We start from the raw sequence: 16,973 nt of genomic DNA, 5'->3' as shown, positions 1-16,973 counted from the left end.
GTAGCCACTGCTAGAAACTTGGGCTAATCCTGACATAGCTTTAGGAAGAGATAGCAATAATGATTCTTGATAACCTCAAAAGCTGTGCATAGGAAAATCATCTGTGCTTGAGCCAAAGAAAATAAAGTCTATCATAGAAGGTTCTAGGTAAATGTCTCTTTTTCCTCATTAGATGATTTTTTTCTTCCACAGGTAAGATAAATGAGGGAAACTCACAGAAGATACAAATGTGTATTTATTGAATAAGTATATTTCCAAGTCAGGCTGAATATTTTTATTATACTTAATATTTTGAACTGGGACTATTTTTATTAGAATTTATTTAAATCAATACATTTTTATAATTCAAATTTCTAAATTTAGTTACTTGTCTAAGCCAATAACTTTATATTAAATGTGAAAGTGTTAGTTATTTTATTTACTGATCATTCTTGTCACTACATGCAACTTAAAAGTTAATTTACTTCTTTAATCAAACTATCTTTGAAAGCTTGTCTGGAATTTTAGAATACTGAAAATATGATTTTGATGAAATGAATTATGTGTTTTCACCTTCAAATCCCATTCAAATATCAGAAAATTACATGTATCCTCACCAAAATAACAAATTACAATTTCTCTCATAACAAAGTTATTGTTGTCCATTTTTAGATGACACTTTATAAATCTCCATTTTACAGATGCAACAGGTCTAGTACTACCAAATTTGACATTCACCATATGCAAAATAAATGCTTTTTATAGCAACAAAATGTATTTATTCGATGTATTTATTTATGTATATTATGCCATTTATGATATTGTATTGGAATAAATATATCCCTGAAAAGGTCAGAGATATTTGAGCCAAATAGTTATTTAGTATTCCTTTCAAGGACTTGTATAATTACCTCTTAGACATTTTTTTCTGGAAGTTTTGAAAACAAAACTACATGTTTTTTGGAGTTTTATTTAACTTTTGAACACATATGAAAACTGGAAAACTGGACTAGAAATGAGGCAATGCTTTGAACCGCTCTTATTTGTAAATCAATTATATATAGTTCATTGCATTTTTCAAAATAGTTGAGGGTAATTTCACTTTTAAGTTTTGTTAAAATTTATTTTGCTATTCATCTAGGTCCCTCTCATTCACCTCGAGAAATAATTTTGACAGAATAAATGTATTGATAGAGTTAAAGACAAAAATATTTGCATTGAAATTAAGTCAAATAACAACAGAACATCTTCTAAATTGTAACAATATCCACTATGTACTATAAAAGTGCATTTATTGTATTTAACTCATATATTTATTTGGTTTATATATTTTTTTTATTTTTAACAGTATCATTTGCACCCTTCCTTTGAAAAATAGCACAATTTCGGTGTTTCAATCCACAGAATTGCTCTTTTTATATTTTTTCCTGCAGTCCAGGATAATAAATTCCTACACTCAGCACACAATAGACTTCACAGTATTATCTTCACATGTGGAATAAATAACCGATGGATATTTACAAAATGAAAACTTAACTTAATAAAAAATTATCATTAAGATCATGATATAATAATGTTTCAAGGCCAAGTCTCCTTTCATATTTTTACTTACTTGCCCTTTTTAAAATAGTAAGTAGTGCTGAATATCGAATAGCATATTAGAAAGCGGTTTTTCAACTAAAACAACAAAAAAATCTTTTTCACTACTGTAGACAATTACACACTCTGAATATTTAGCCAATTGTCTACTTTTGTTCCAATATATTTTATATTACCTGCTTATTCTTATGTGATCTAATGGTCTCATAAATTTAAAATGTACCACTATTTTTAGGCTATATATCTATTTAGCACATATAAAATGGAATATATGCCTATTAGCTTATTGACGTAAAAAATGTAAATACCATATCTGAAAGTTCGAATACCATGCCAGAGCTTGGCTCATTTTATTTTGTGTGTTGAAAATCATTCTGAAATGTCCTCAAGGCTGATGGCAATTTTTCAAGTAATCATATTAACACACACAAAATAAGAAGAAGCAAAAGATAAATTATTAACTAACCAGTCCAGTCAGATGTTCAGATAAAACAACAGAGTGTACAGGCCTCAGCAGGATTTCTTGATATAACTTCTCTAAACATGTCCATAAACCTTTAGGTTGTTCGTAGAAAGAAAGGAAGTCTGTTCCTGAAGTCACACTGCTTTGGGTCTAAAGGTTTCTTTTTATGAAGAGGGATAAATATGTTCCCCAATGTCTAAAACAACTCTCCATTTTCTTGATGCATTAGAGGGATCTCTGCTCCCTCAGGAATATTACAGACGCTGCAAATGTTTAATTTAACAATGTGACCTATTTAACAATATTAAAGAGAACCTAGCTGTTTGGCTTTGCTGCTTATGAATGTATGAATTTTCAGTACTGTAAACAAGTGTTTTATATGAAAAGACTTAATGAATGTCTTTGCTTACATTTATGCAAAATATTACCGAAATAAAAGAAATCATGCATGTTCATTTCAAAAACTTGCTTGCAAAACTCTATTTAATACTTGTACATATTTTTAGCATAGTGCCAGGTTTGTCAATAACATGTGTTCAAGTTACTGTATTGAACTTACACAATAAAGACTTATTACTGTACAGGAATGCTCACAGCAAGGTCTCAAATATCCTTTTTCAAATGATATCTATATTTCACCCTTATACTATAGATGTATTTAATTACTTTTTTGGAAAAGAATATAAATAGAACCCATATTCTAGTACCATTGCTTTATTCCATTTTTAAAGAGGCACTCTTCATACTTTCTAGAGTATATTTTCATGACAATCTCTTCCTTTTAAATATCTGTAAAAAAATGTGCAAATATCACTGACAACATAAGGGAAGTTATTTATTTTTAAAGCAGCTTTGGAAGCTGCTGCCCCTGAAACAATGGAAGAAAGAAAAGATACAAGAATACAAGGTAGAGCAGGTGAGATGAGAGAAGTAAATGAACTAACGGCCTATTCCAATCCAAATGTGATAATTCTTTGATGTCTACATAATTACAGGAAGAAAACAGCGAAAAAACCAAAGCATAGCTCTTAAAATTGAGAGGCAAATTTAGTAGGGCAACAGCCTAGTGTTTGCAAGTGAGTGTGTGTGAGTGGGAGTGTACTATCTAAATTAAATTGAAATATAGGGGTGCTTATTTGTTACATTATGTAACAACAGACATAGCTACACCACAGAGAAAATCACCTGAGAGAAAAAAAACTCCCAAATGGTACTACTTAGCTGATGCTGAGTGAAAATTCATAAGGTTGACAAAATATCCCTTGACTAAGCAGCTTCAAAAACATTCCTGGAAAATGAGTTTACTCATAGACTAATCTAGATATAACACTTTCAAAAGTGAACATTGTTATAATTTGTTCATTCATTTTAAAATATTTTACACAATCCAGCCAATTCTCAATTGCTCATTTGAAGAAAAGCAGACGAGCAGCCATGCCAATGCAAAGTTCCTAAATGAGGGGCAGGGAGATAGTGTGAATGATACTTATAATTAGTTAGGTATAGACATAAAAAAATGCATTCTTAGTTATTTTTATATATGACACCAGTCTTATAATAGAAGAAAGAAATTGGCTATGCTGTTTGACATCTGAAGCTAGTAAAATTCTGAAAATTGGCAATAAATGGTGCATACCAAGGGAAATTAATGAAAAGTTCACTGCCCTTCTGTACTTAGTTTCTTTTCTATTTTATTCCAATGCATCATATTACTGTAACACTTGCTTATATAGAATATAAAGTCCAAGGCTATAAAATGTATGTCAGGTAGGCAAAAAGGTAAGAACAAAATGGTCAGGGTTCTTACAAAGAGTTGATGTGGCTTTTTATCCCCTATTAATTTCCATCTCTGTAATATTTATGGGTAGAGCAGATAGTCATTATTCTTCCATACTCGACTAGTTGGTGTTTTTAAGGTATCTTTCACTTATATTATTTATGTATATTTATTATTTTTATAAATACTAGACAATCCATTGATGATACCATAGATTGGTGTACCGATCTTGATTTTAAGATTTTTGGCTGTAAAATTACAACTGAAAAATTTTAAGCTTTTAGTTTAAAATTATATAAAGGCTGTTACACACCTTTATTTCTGTCGGTTTCCAAGAGTTCCTCGATATATTTCTCTTTCAAAAGAATACTTTAATGGTAAATTCTCAATCTCAAAAATTACCACTCTGAAAAAGTGGTAAAATTTTTACTTCTTCATATTGGAATTTGAAATTTAAAGTAAGATTTTTAAAATGTGCTATAACTGCAGAAATTATATGAACTAAAATCTTTCAATAACATAATGATTCCAAATCTATATTTAAACTATAAATATGCTATCTCAGATGGCCTCAGATGCTTTCATTATGTCTCCTGGATGCAATTTGTTCTTTCAATCTTTTCTGGAAAGAAAATGTGTTCTTATAGGATCATTAGGAAAATTAACCTAAATTTGGAAAAAAAAAAAGTATATTACTCTTCGTCACCTGATAGTGCATACACTATGTTGATACCTGTTGTTTTTTGTGGGGTTTTTTTTGAAGGAAAATATACTTCACTAAAATGGCACAGATTCAAGATTGCATTAAAATTAGGTTAGAATTGCCTTGAATAGGTTCGCTAAAAGTCTGTTTGACAATATCTCATTTTCATTAACTTTCGAGGAAGTAGTTTATCAGTTAGCATCTCATGTAATACTATAAGGTCTCTAAGACCATTGAATATGTATGATTGATTTTATAAGCCTGTTACATCAAGAATTTATTAGAGCTCAGTAAAAATATATATGTATGTGTATGTATGTGTGAATATATAAGTTTTTTCAACCAGAAAACAATAATTCGAAATTAGCCCCTTTTCTGTACATGGCAACTTTTATGTTCAAAATTAGCTGTCAGAACTCTATTCATGTATGAGTTCTCTTTCTCTTGGTTAAAGAGTTTTGAGGGGAAAATGTTCTTAAAGTACATCACACAGAGATTTAAGGGGTCTTGAAAAAAAAAGATACATTGTTAAGAAAGCAATTTAAAAAGAATTCACTTTCTTTTAGAATTCCACATCTTGATCTGCGAAACATATCTTTTCTCAAGACTCCAGGAATTAAACAACATAGAAGAGTTCATGCGTTCAGTTTACCAGATCATCTGCCATTCCTTGTCTCTGAAATGCAAGGCCATGATATCACATTTTCTGCGAAATGAAAATCAGTAGACAGGAAATACATTTATCATAATAATTTCCTAGAATTTCCTAGTTCCCTGTGCCCATTAAAAGTACATTTGAGTATGACAGGGTTTCAGAGAAAAACAATGAAACAATCACTATGAGAGCTGAAATATGGCTTCATAGGAAACAGGGCTCCATTTAATTAGCTTTGATTGTTTATGTGTCTTTTCTGTTTTTTTTTTTTTGTTCTAGTTCACATCACTGGCATGAACTCATGAACCAAACTTTTACAATTTTAGTTATTACCAAAATTTACAAACTTGACATAAAGATTACATTGGTATTTACAAAGAACTTGGCACTTACAGAATAAATTATTGACTTTTTTTTTTTAATCCAGGCCAGGGCACCCATGGTTCAGGCAAATGGGAAAGCCTGATGCCTTATTATATATTATGCAACATTAACAAGAACAAATAAGTTTCCAGCTGGTAATTCCTCCACAGTGCTGTCCCTGTTGCTGAAAAAAGAAAAAAGTACCTTCCATTTCTAATCAATAGGGAGTGCAGAGAAGTTATCAGTCAGTCCAGAGAGAGCAAAGGCTGCATGTTTTCTTCCTCGTTTTTATCCATGCGTTTTAATACTGTAGGGTCCACTACTGATTGGGATCTGGAAATTATAAAGTCAATGTCAGTGAGTTATTACCAAATGATCACATCCTCTTCTCTGCCTTTTCTCCACTATTACTTCTCTCAATGATGCGGTTTATCTCTCCCTACATTAAGGAATTTATGAACTGAGAATCCTGCACATTCAGAAAGAGAAAGATATGTACCATGGGGTTTTGCATCAGAGGAAACAATCCCCTCTGGCCTCTAAATGTAATAATGAACAGCAAAGGATTCTAAATATACAATAATAGGCTTAAGATGCCCTCTTCAGAATCTTTGATACTGAGAATTGTTAGTATAGTACAGATGGATTCCAATAGTGCATTTCCAAATGGGGAATTATTAGAGTAAAATTATTATTATGAGACATAAAGTAGAAATGAATGGGGCCTTGATTCCTGTCTTAAAGGGCTTGATGAAACAAATTCAACATGAATATACATTTTTAACCATCTTTTTCTTTTATTTTTAGTGATCACGTTAGGAAAAAATGTCAGAATTTGAATGTGAATTATATTCAATTTTCCACTAGAACATTCGAATAAAATCAATCTTACTCTTGAAAATTTCGTGAAATGTTTTAAGATTTTAAAAATGTTAAAGCCCTGGGGGTCTTGGTGAAAAGAATTGAAGGGCTAAGGAAGTACAAATTGGCAGTTACAAAATAGTCATGGGGAAGTAAAGTACTGCTTAGGGTATATCGTTAATAATATTGTAATAACTAATATGGTGTCAAGTGGGTACAAGACTTACAGCAAGATCACTCTGTATGTTATACAAACGTCTAACCGCTATGCATATGGCTTAAACTAATATAATATTGAATGTCAACTGTAATTGAAATATTTTTTAAAAATTAAAAACCTGAAAACCCCTCTTCTTTAGGCAGCAGCACTTCATGATTAGGAAAGTAAATAATTTGAAAACCTTTTTGATAGAAGGTAGGAATTATATATTAGGAAAAACACAAAACTGGGAAGGAGGAGAATTAATGAAACATGCTACGTTGTTGCAGGAAGCTGCCATCCAAATAGCTATGGCATTAAGGAAGCAGCTGCCCTTTTAAAATTTTCCTTGGTAATGAATTTTTCCCCTGCTGCTGCATTCCAGCCAATTGGCTATTGCTGCACCTCTTAGCAGACCTCATTAACTTTCAAACAGAAAGACTTTAAGCGAAATACAACTGCACATGCTGATGAAAAAGAACAGCAATGGAACTAATTACCAAAGCAAAAATAATTACAGGATTAATTGATAAATTGAGTCCTTCATTTAAATAAACTTGAATTCCTTTCTAAAGAGGGAATGAAACAAAGGTGAAAATACTAAAACAAAGAGGTTTTATTTCCTAACTCATTTTCACTATTTTATCTCAATAATAAGTGTTAGATGCCTATATCAGAAAGGAGACTGACCAAAGTCGAATGTGTGTGTGCACGAGAGAGAGACAGAGACAGAGACAGAGACAGACAGAGACAGAGACAAGGAGTAATAATTTATCTTAGAAAAAGAACATGAACAAAATACATTTTAACACAGTGAACAACTGCAGAAAACACTTAGTAATTAGACATTTAACAGTTTCTCTTAGATTCAACTAAAAAATTGGTTTTTCAAGATGAATCCATACTAAAACATACAGAGGTTCATTTATTGTCCTGCATAAAATGTTAACTTGATAACTAGTACCGACTAGACTCTAAATTCCATGAGCAGAGACCTGATCAGTTTCTATTTACTTCAAATACACGTGTATTACAGAGTTTGTTACACAGTAGGACCTCAATGTCTTAATTTCTATCCAGTAAATAGTTTCCATACTGAAAGAAGTTAAGTATTAAGCATTCAAAATGAAGGGTTATGAAGATAAAGCAATTTATCCTGTAGAGAAAAAATTCTTAACAAAAAATGTATTTTTTAAATTCACATAAAGTTAAATCTATTACATAAATGTTGATGTCTAGCTTAATAATATTCAATGAGTACACACCAAGCTCTTCAGATAGCACAAAGTACACAATTTAAGCATTTACCATAAAGTTTTATTAAAATGCACATCACACACACACAATCTTTTAAATCCTTATGTTCCTTGACTAATTTTTAAGAATATATTAGAGGATATGGTGATTTTCATGAAATATTTTAAATTATAATAAGATGTTCAGTCTGGGATTAAGTTCCCAGTTTGCCTTTATCATGCATTACAGATACAGGAATTGTTGACGAGGAATGCTGGCTCCACATATAGAACAATTCCTCGGTAAAACAAGCCAGGCAGAAACAATTTCCAATTAAAATGATTAAGAATTTTTTTGGTATCTAATTGCCACAAGTATCCTGTTATTTCGGTCCAGTTTTTTTTTTTTTTTCTCTCATACAAAACAACAGGGTTATTTGTGCAAGATCATAACTATTAAAGAATTGGTCTTTTTCAGCTGCAATAGAGGGAGATGTCCATCATTAAGACATAGTACATCTTAGCAGTCTCCACAAAGCCTCTATTGTCTTTGCAACAAATAACTTTTATTTTTTTCATGAAAACCAATGATTTAAATTTAATTATCCAGGTATCATTTATTCATTTATTATGCATCTACAATATTATGCTATACCTTAGTGTTTAAGGGGCTAGATTTAGGACAGCGGTGGATTCCAATTCCAGTTCTGCTATTTACTAGCTCTGTGACCATGGGGAGGCTATTAAACTTCCTAAGATTTTGTTCTATTATTTGTAAAATGAGGAATATAACTTCTACATCATATGGATATATCGAGGATTAAACACAATAATGCATGCATAAATCCCAGCACAAATTCTGGCAGATAGCAAATAGTAGCAGTTAAGGAAATGACTTATAAATTCTATTGCCTGTATTCCAATATTAGCATTGCTACTTTGTAGCTATGTGACATGTGACAAGTTATCTTCTCTGTATTGGGTCTCTTCATTAATAAGATGGGATACCATTACCTTTTACTTGTTTAGAGAAGCAAATGAGTCAATACATACAAAGCATTAGATAGGGTTTGGCATGTAGTAACAACAGATGTTGAATATTATTCAATAAAATTGGAGTTCATATTACCATAATGGTATTAGTACTGCTGCTTACTGTAACTGTTATGTGCTAAGCACCACCCTAGGTACTAGATATAAAAGGTAAAAGATACTCTCCAAGTTTAAGGCACCCACAATCTAGTGAACTTTGTATTTTTTTACTGATTATATTATCCCTCCACAAATTTACACAAGGGGACAAGGTTTTCTTCCTACACATCCAGCTAAATTCACTGAAAGGAAGAATTATATACAACTCTTTGGTGAAGGAATGATTTTTTTCCATCTCAATCTAAGGATGACATTAAACTGGAAAAGCAAATAGAGAGGAGAGCGGCATGAAACCAAGAAACAATTGTCTTCCATTCTTGATGGGGAACTGCCATTCTTTGACATAGAGAAGATGAGAATCAAATGAAACAATTTTCTTAATTCAATTTTTTCAGAAGTTTTCAAATAAACAATAAAAGCTTCATATGCTACAAAGCCTACACAAACAAAGGATGTCTGAGATTCTAATTAGCCCATGTCAGAGCAAGGAACTCAAGGTTGGAGAGGTTGATAAGCTATAAGCCAAGTCTGCAGGGGACAACATGGCCTAATTAATTGGAGAAGAAAATCAGGATCCATAAAGACTTCAAAAGGTGGATAGACTGAGCCAAATCTATCTTGACAACAAGATGGTGTTAATCAATTAAAATAATGTGCTTGGATGAAAAAGCTAAACATAAAAATAGAGAATTATGAGGATATGGATCTAAAAGTAAAGAGGCTTACTAGTTTTAAGGAGCCCAATATGAGTCAGCAATGTGCTTGGGATGCCTAAAGGACAGCAACAGTGACAACAACAATAGCAATGAAAGGAAGTCAATGAGGTTTACACTGCAAAGTCAGAATTCTGGAACCTCAATGCAAGTAGTAATAGTGTCAGCTATCACTTATTCAGTTCTAAACACTGCACTTAAAAGGGTCCACTGACAGCAGAAGACTCCTGCATTTATTCAACTAGTCTCTAGTGAGCATCATTTGTGTGCCAGTCCCCGCGCCAGGTACTGGAGATTCCAAAGAAAATAAGAGAGACAAAGGCACTAAAGTCTCCATGAAGCTTACATTGGGGCAGGGGTGGGGGGTTATAAAGTTAAATAAAATCAGACTGATAAGTAATAGAATAAAATAAAGGAGTTGATTGATAGGAAGTGACTAGAATAAGAAGGAAATAGAACTGATTAAGATCCGGTAATTGAGAAATACTAAAATACCCTCTTGAGAAGATGACCTTTGACTGAGGCCAGCCTTTAGACAATGTAGGAAAAAAGAATTCTAGCCACAGGTGACAATTATAAAGATCCTCGGATAAGAACAAGCTGAAGAAGCTGAAGGATAATAAAGGATGTTGTGTCTTAAAAGTAGGAGAGAGAGAAAAAGAAAATAAATTTAGAGAAGAGAGGTAGGCAGGATCAGATCATACAGCACACTGTAAGCCATGATATGGGGTTGATTTTATATTGTATAATTAGCAGTCATTTAAAATTTTAAAGCAGAGAATTTGAGGAAATATATGCCTTCCCTTCAGAAAATACACTATATATACATATACACATACACATATACTGACACAGTTTCGAATATAACTTTCAGTACTTAATAAACTCCTGTGCAACTCTAACCATGAACCCCTTCATTTAGGAGAGCATAGAACTCAAATTAAGATGCCTTGATTTAAAAGAAGGGAGTTGAGAAGGCTGAATTCAGTTTAAACATAAGCTTGATGGTTAGTGGAGAAATTAAAGCTGGAGATGTCATAGGCCTTTTCATTCTCTCCAATGAGTGGTGGAGCAGCCTGGGGAAAGAGAGACATCACACACACACACACACACACACACCACCATCACCCACCAACACCACCCACCCACCACCACCACCACCACCAGAAGCATCAGCATGAGACAGAGCAATGACAAAAGGACCATGAGGCTTTCATCAGAGAAGCATGTAAGACAGTGTTTGGGTGGCATGTGAGATGCTCTTGGGTTTTTCCTGAGCTAGGTAAGAACATGCTTGCAGGAGCTGTGGTTCCTATACTTCTGTGATAGAAAATGAACCAATAAATAACATCATTATGTTATCTAAATGAACCCTGGGCTGGTGTGGCCTGTGAAAACCTGGAAATTAATGTCTTCCAGTTTGCTATAGAATGCAAACTTAGAGGCAAATACACAGCTGTGCATGTCTGGTAACTACCCTCCCCTCCATCATGTGTTCAATAAATATGCATTAATTGAAAGATAACAGGAATAAAAATACCATGAGAATCAAAGAATCAAAGTGAGACTCTGACTCAAAAATGAACTTTATAAAGATTAAAGGTGTAGGTAAATAGAACGTTGTACCCCAGGAATGACTAGACTTTTAAACAGAAACTTGATAGAGATACTGTAAAGAGAACATAAGCTTTTAATGTTAGTGTTCGAACACAAAAATAAGCTTTTAATGTTTGTGTGTGTGTACTATGAATCCCTTTCTTCAAATGAAATCTTATACAGAAGTCTAATAAAATGCTTAGGTAGAAAGAAAGCCATTTTCATTGCAGCAAAGACAGGGATTGTCCCCACCCCATCCGTTGGCCTGAGGCCTTCCACTAGAACATGAAGTATAGTTTGAAAAACCACTGGATTTGGTGACTTCTAAGGTTCCTGCTAGATTGTAAATTTGGACCAAAACTGAGTCGAGGTTACCTCAAATGACTTTATCTTTGACTCAGAATTCCTAGACATCTTATCATGGGAGCACGAAAGGCTTTAATATCCCCACCAAATATCTACTTCAGAAAAATATAAAACCTGGAGTTAGACTTGGGATGCCTCTGCCCTGGCCCCAGTCCCCTCCCCAGCTACCTGCAACATACCTCTTCATGGACTTGGGGGAAAGTTCTTTTTCTACTTCTTTCACAGGCATGCTGTAGGAGTCCACATTGTATTCACTGTCATCGTCGTACTCGTGGTCTAGCAGTGTCCTTGCCCATGTTCCCATGTCATAAGGGGGCAGCATTCCTCCAAACTCAGAAGGTAGGATCTCAGGATGAATTAGTTGGTGTAGACTGTTCAGGTTGTTACCATGCAAAAATATCTACAAACGCGAGAAGAGGGTGGGGGAAAACACACAGAGGAGAATCAATATGATCCAAATGCTGGAGGGAGGAAGTGAGGATAAGAAGAGCAAAAATAAGTTTCCCATGTCCATTAAAATAGTTGAGCCCCTCAACCACTCTGTAAAACAGGCAGGCTGGTACTGTTATCCTAATATGTCATATAAAATTCTTGAAGGTTAAGGAATTTTAAGTAGCTTCTAGATGATCCAACAGCTATTGGGTTTAAGAGCTGGAACCAGAAATTTAGTTTCATAGTTGGGGACATAAGCAGAACCTGATGTGCATGTTGATCTGTACATCATCCTAATGGTTGTGCAAAGCTGATAATGTACATAGAGAATGCTGTTAAAACAGATTCTCCTCATAAGGGACACATCGATTACAGAGCCCATCCAACTTGTTAAGTCCAAAAGCTGTCGTCAGTAAGTCTTTCTCTTTATTACCAATAAAAATAAGAATATCGTAACCTCTAAATTACTACTTTACAATGTAAAGTATGTGATGTAAATAAAAGTATATTGGCATCATCATAAAGAACGGTAGAGTGAAGGTTAACGTCCCAAAGGACCTATGTTCTGTAATTTTGCCAGTATCTTCTCTATTAGAGTTTTCCATGCTTATTCAAATAGAAAATGGAATAATGGATTGAAAATGTAAAGCTGTATGTATATATTCATTATTGGTATTACTCTGTACATAGAGCTTTTTGTTAAGTTGGATAATTATTCAAACTATATACTCAAGATCCGTTTCTCCATAAATTGCTACCTCTTTCTTCTTCCTTCATTTCAGTTTCAAAACTGCAGATCAGTCTTATCTGATAAAGCACTGTTGTTATCTCATATAAATTTATATAATATTTACTTAAGAATTGTAGTTTATAAGTGACTTATCACTTCTTGGCCTTTTAGCTAAGATCAAGTGTAGTTTTATAAGTGACTTACAAATAATTTCATACTTCACGTTCATGATGAACAGACTAACACATTCATCTTTGCTTTCTATCCTTTAGAATCCACCAAAGTAAACATATAGAAAAACAAAAAAAAAAAAGACTAGTCTATCAAATAAATAGTCTACCAAATAAAATGAGAGGGATGGGTGTCATCAATCAACAAATAATGTCAACATATTATGGAAGAATAAAAGCAAATGAAAGCAAGTCACTGGCCAAAATAAGCAGAGAAAACAACTGCCTGGAATACTTGATGTGTGACCTACAGAGGTAGAAGATGCCATCTGTCCTATATTACATTATGTTAATTGGAAACGTTACACCTTTCCACTCCTATTTCCAAAGCACAACAGCCCAGGAAAATATGGAGTACACACACTCACACACACACACACACACACACACACACACACACACACACACTCCTAGGTTCTTCTCATAAAATAACGAAAAGTATTTTCCTGGGTAGTTAATCTCTAGCATCTGAAACCCTTATTTTATTAGGTATGTAACTTTTATTTTAACGGATGCATTACTTTATGTAAGAAACTTTCAAGTCATGCAAGAATTATGGTAATAAATTCTTAGAAAAGTAAATGTAATCCAGCACACTACTTCCTCTCTCTTCGCTAACACTCTGTTACCTCCTCCCTTAACATCACTGTTGGTTTTGGCCTTGTTTCCTCTTTCACTGAAAAAAAAAAAAAAATAGGGCAACCAGATGAAACCCACCCACCAGCATCTGGGTCCATATGCTTTGCCTTCGTTCCTAGTACAATGAAAAGATAAACTTTACAAAGGCCAACCTCTCCACTTGCACACTAGAATTCATCCGTTCTCCTCTACTCAGTTATATTTCTCAAGCAATTCTCTCTTGTCTCTCTCAATCATCAAATTCCCTCTCTCTCTCTGCTGGATCTTACCCATCAGAGAACAAACAGACCAAGTCTACTCATCCTTCTCCCTGCATAAAGACACATAAAATCTCTCTTGGCCCTACTGCCACCTTTACTTATTATTCTATTTCTCTCCTTCCCTTTATTGCAAAAATCATGAAAGGTTTTGTCTATATTCATTGTCCAAATACTCTTGTCCCATTTTTTCCTGAATCCAATCCAAATAAGTGTTGTCTCCCACCACAGTATGAAAATAACTCTTGTCAAGAGCCTTCTAATTGCTAAATTCAGTATCCAGTTCTAGTCCTTATCTTTCTTGAATTCTCAGCAGCACTGGATATAGTAGATAACTCTCCTCATTGAAATATTTTTTTCCCAGGATCTCTTGTTTTCTCCTACCTTGATAGGTGCTGTCTTTCAGTCTCTTTTGCTGTGTCAGAGAGCTCCAGGCTTCAGTTCTTGAATTTATTCTCTTCTCTAACTATACTTACTCCTTAGTGATCTCATTCACTCTAGTGGCTTTAAGTATTATCTATACACTAAAAATTCATATATTGAATTGAGACTTCTCCTTTGAACTCCATGCTGGTAATTCCATTCTCTACTTCCTACCCACTTAAACGGTCAGTGGTCACCTCAAATGTAACAGGTTCACAACTGAAATCACAATTTTCTCCTCAGAATCAGCTCCTCTCTATTTTCAAAATCAGTTAATAGTAGGACTATACTTCTAGTTTCTCAGGCCAACCTTCGACTCTTCCTCAACTCCTCTCATAATCTACACTGTTATTAAATCTTTTTGGTGTAACCTTCAAAATATCTCCCGAATTCAAACATCTGACCAACTCCATTCCTACAATCCTAACTCAAGCTTCCATCGTCCTTCAAATTGTATTACTGCACTAACCTTCTAACTGCTCTCTCTACTTCCGCTCCCACCCTCTACGTTCTATTCTCAACACGGCAGCCAGAATGACCACGTCCAAACATCAGTCAGACCATGTTATGCTGTTTACAATTACCCACTGGCTTTTCCTTTCTCTTAGAATAAATCCTGTGAAATCCTTCATGAACCCCTCCTTTGAACACATCTCCTACTACTCGCTCCCTGCTGAAACACGCCATACACACATTTGTCTCAGAACAACGTCCCAGGACATTTGCAATGAATGTTTCTTTTGCCTGGAGATTTCCGCCTCCAGATGTTCCCATGGTTTGTCCTCCCACATCCTTCAAGTCTTTGCTTCAAAGTCTCTTCCTTTCAGGAAGGCCTTCCCTAGCCTAGTGATTCTTTTTTAATACTACAAAACTACTCCAAATAGAAAGCACTATCTACTTTCTCCACATTGAGTTTCTTTACAATACCTCTCACCTTCTCACATATAATTTACTTAGTTACATTATGCATATAATGCTTTGACAATTAATAAAACATAATACATTTTCTTGAAATCTAAGACTTGTTAAAATATATATATTATATGAAGATTCTCTTTGAGAAATTTTAAATGAATTTACTTCTAGTCTGGGTGATAAGGATGCATTGAACTTGCTCAACTATTTAATTTTTGCTCTTATATTTTTCTTTGTTTTAACTAGTTCTGTGTAGTAACATCATTTTTTGATATTTTACTATTTTTTCTCCTTATATTTTCTCTTCCTCTATTTCATGCAAGAAGCTTTGACCTTTGCCTCAGAGTACCTTAAAATTCTAAAAATTAGCTTGAATAATACTTCCATTCTTATTTTATTTCCATAAGTTGTGTCATTAAAGAGAATATGCCAGGTGACTGGAGTGGAAAGGAGGTGGATAGAATACTTTTGAAAACTGGCAAGGAATAGGTACTTTTGAGGTCGTGGTAAAAATTTGTACAAACCAGAAGGAGAACCTGTTTTCTGCCAGTTCTTGGGAAGGGTAAGATCAGAGCCATGGACTAGTGCACTGGAGTAATGAGCTGAAGCCAAGCCATTGGGTTCTAGCTCCAGCAAAGATGCTCTTTTTTCACAGACACCTTGAGAGCAGAAGTAGACCTTAATTCAAGGAACTAATACTGGCTTGACCAGTGAGAATGTCATAAGTGGCCATGATGGCTGGGAAGTTTGGCTTTGCATGAAAGATTCCAGGTATTGGTGACATTATGAGCAGAAGGGACCCCTATAACACCTAAGGTTGATATTCCTTCACATCAGCCAGGTGTGTCAGAGACTCAAACTCAGATTTAATTTAAGAAAACAAAGAACCAGGTGTTTCCTGTTTATGAAAGAAGATTTACAATTACTCCTTAGGTTTTCTTTTACCAATTTTTCAGAGTGTAGATTTATAGCTCCTGAAGTATAAGGTATTTAAATAATATTATGAAGCTTAATTACTTGGGATACTAGTAAGAAAAAAGAATAGCTTTGTATTGTGCATCGATTATATAAGTTGAAATTAAAGGGATTTTAACCTGTAATTATTTTTTCATATGAAAATTTGCAAGTCATATAGTTTTAATTAAAATGCTAAAGTTGAGATAGTTCACTTCCATTTGGAATAATGCTAGCAATGCATTCTTCTACATATTGTCAAAATTGTCAAATTCTATCAAATAACCCCCAAACCTGAAGCTTTCCTGGTTTTCTAGAGTTAATCCTCTTCAATCTTTTTCAACAGAGCAGAATCATGTTAAAATCATGTCAGGATAAGTCACCCCTATATTCAGTCTTTCAAATGCTTCTCATTTTACTCTAACAGAAAGCCCAGATCCTTGCAGCGGTATACAATGCCCTGTATGACTTGGCACACTATATTCCTTCCTACCCAGTCCTCTGCTACCCAGTCCTCCCCAATAAATCCCTCATTCTGCTCCTGCTGTTTGTCAGATATATCTGGAATGTTTCTACCTAAAGATCTTTTTTCTAGTCCCTCTTCCCAACAAATCCGCATATTCAGCTCTACTACCTCCTAGCAGTAATTTAGAACAAATTGCTTAACCTTTCATGCCTATCTATAAAAGGAGAGAAAAAAGCCTTGTTTTAAGGATTCCATGAGTTAACATA

General features: G+C 34.0%; 1 protein-coding gene across 1 annotated transcript in view; it reads right to left on the bottom strand.

The window, feature by feature from the left end:
• Positions 1 to 4,849: 4,849 nt before the first annotated feature.
• Positions 4,850 to 16,973, bottom strand: part of CLVS2 (clavesin 2) — a 61,717-nt gene continuing 49,593 nt past the window's right edge. Inside the window, exons 5-6 of the mRNA XM_039854172.1 lie at positions 11,841 to 12,061; positions 4,850 to 5,872 (exon numbers count right to left, since the gene is read on the bottom strand). Of these exons, the coding sequence (XP_039710106.1) occupies positions 5,785 to 5,872; positions 11,841 to 12,061 (309 nt within the window). The 3' untranslated portion in view covers positions 4,850 to 5,784. The remainder of the gene's footprint in view (positions 5,873 to 11,840; positions 12,062 to 16,973) is intronic.

Source organism: Pteropus medius, unplaced genomic scaffold, assembly GCF_902729225.1.
Source record: "Pteropus medius unplaced genomic scaffold, Ma_sr-lr_union100, whole genome shotgun sequence".
In the NCBI taxonomy this organism is placed as follows: domain Eukaryota; kingdom Metazoa; phylum Chordata; class Mammalia; order Chiroptera; family Pteropodidae; genus Pteropus; species Pteropus medius.
This window is presented reverse-complemented; position numbering and strand designations above follow the sequence as displayed.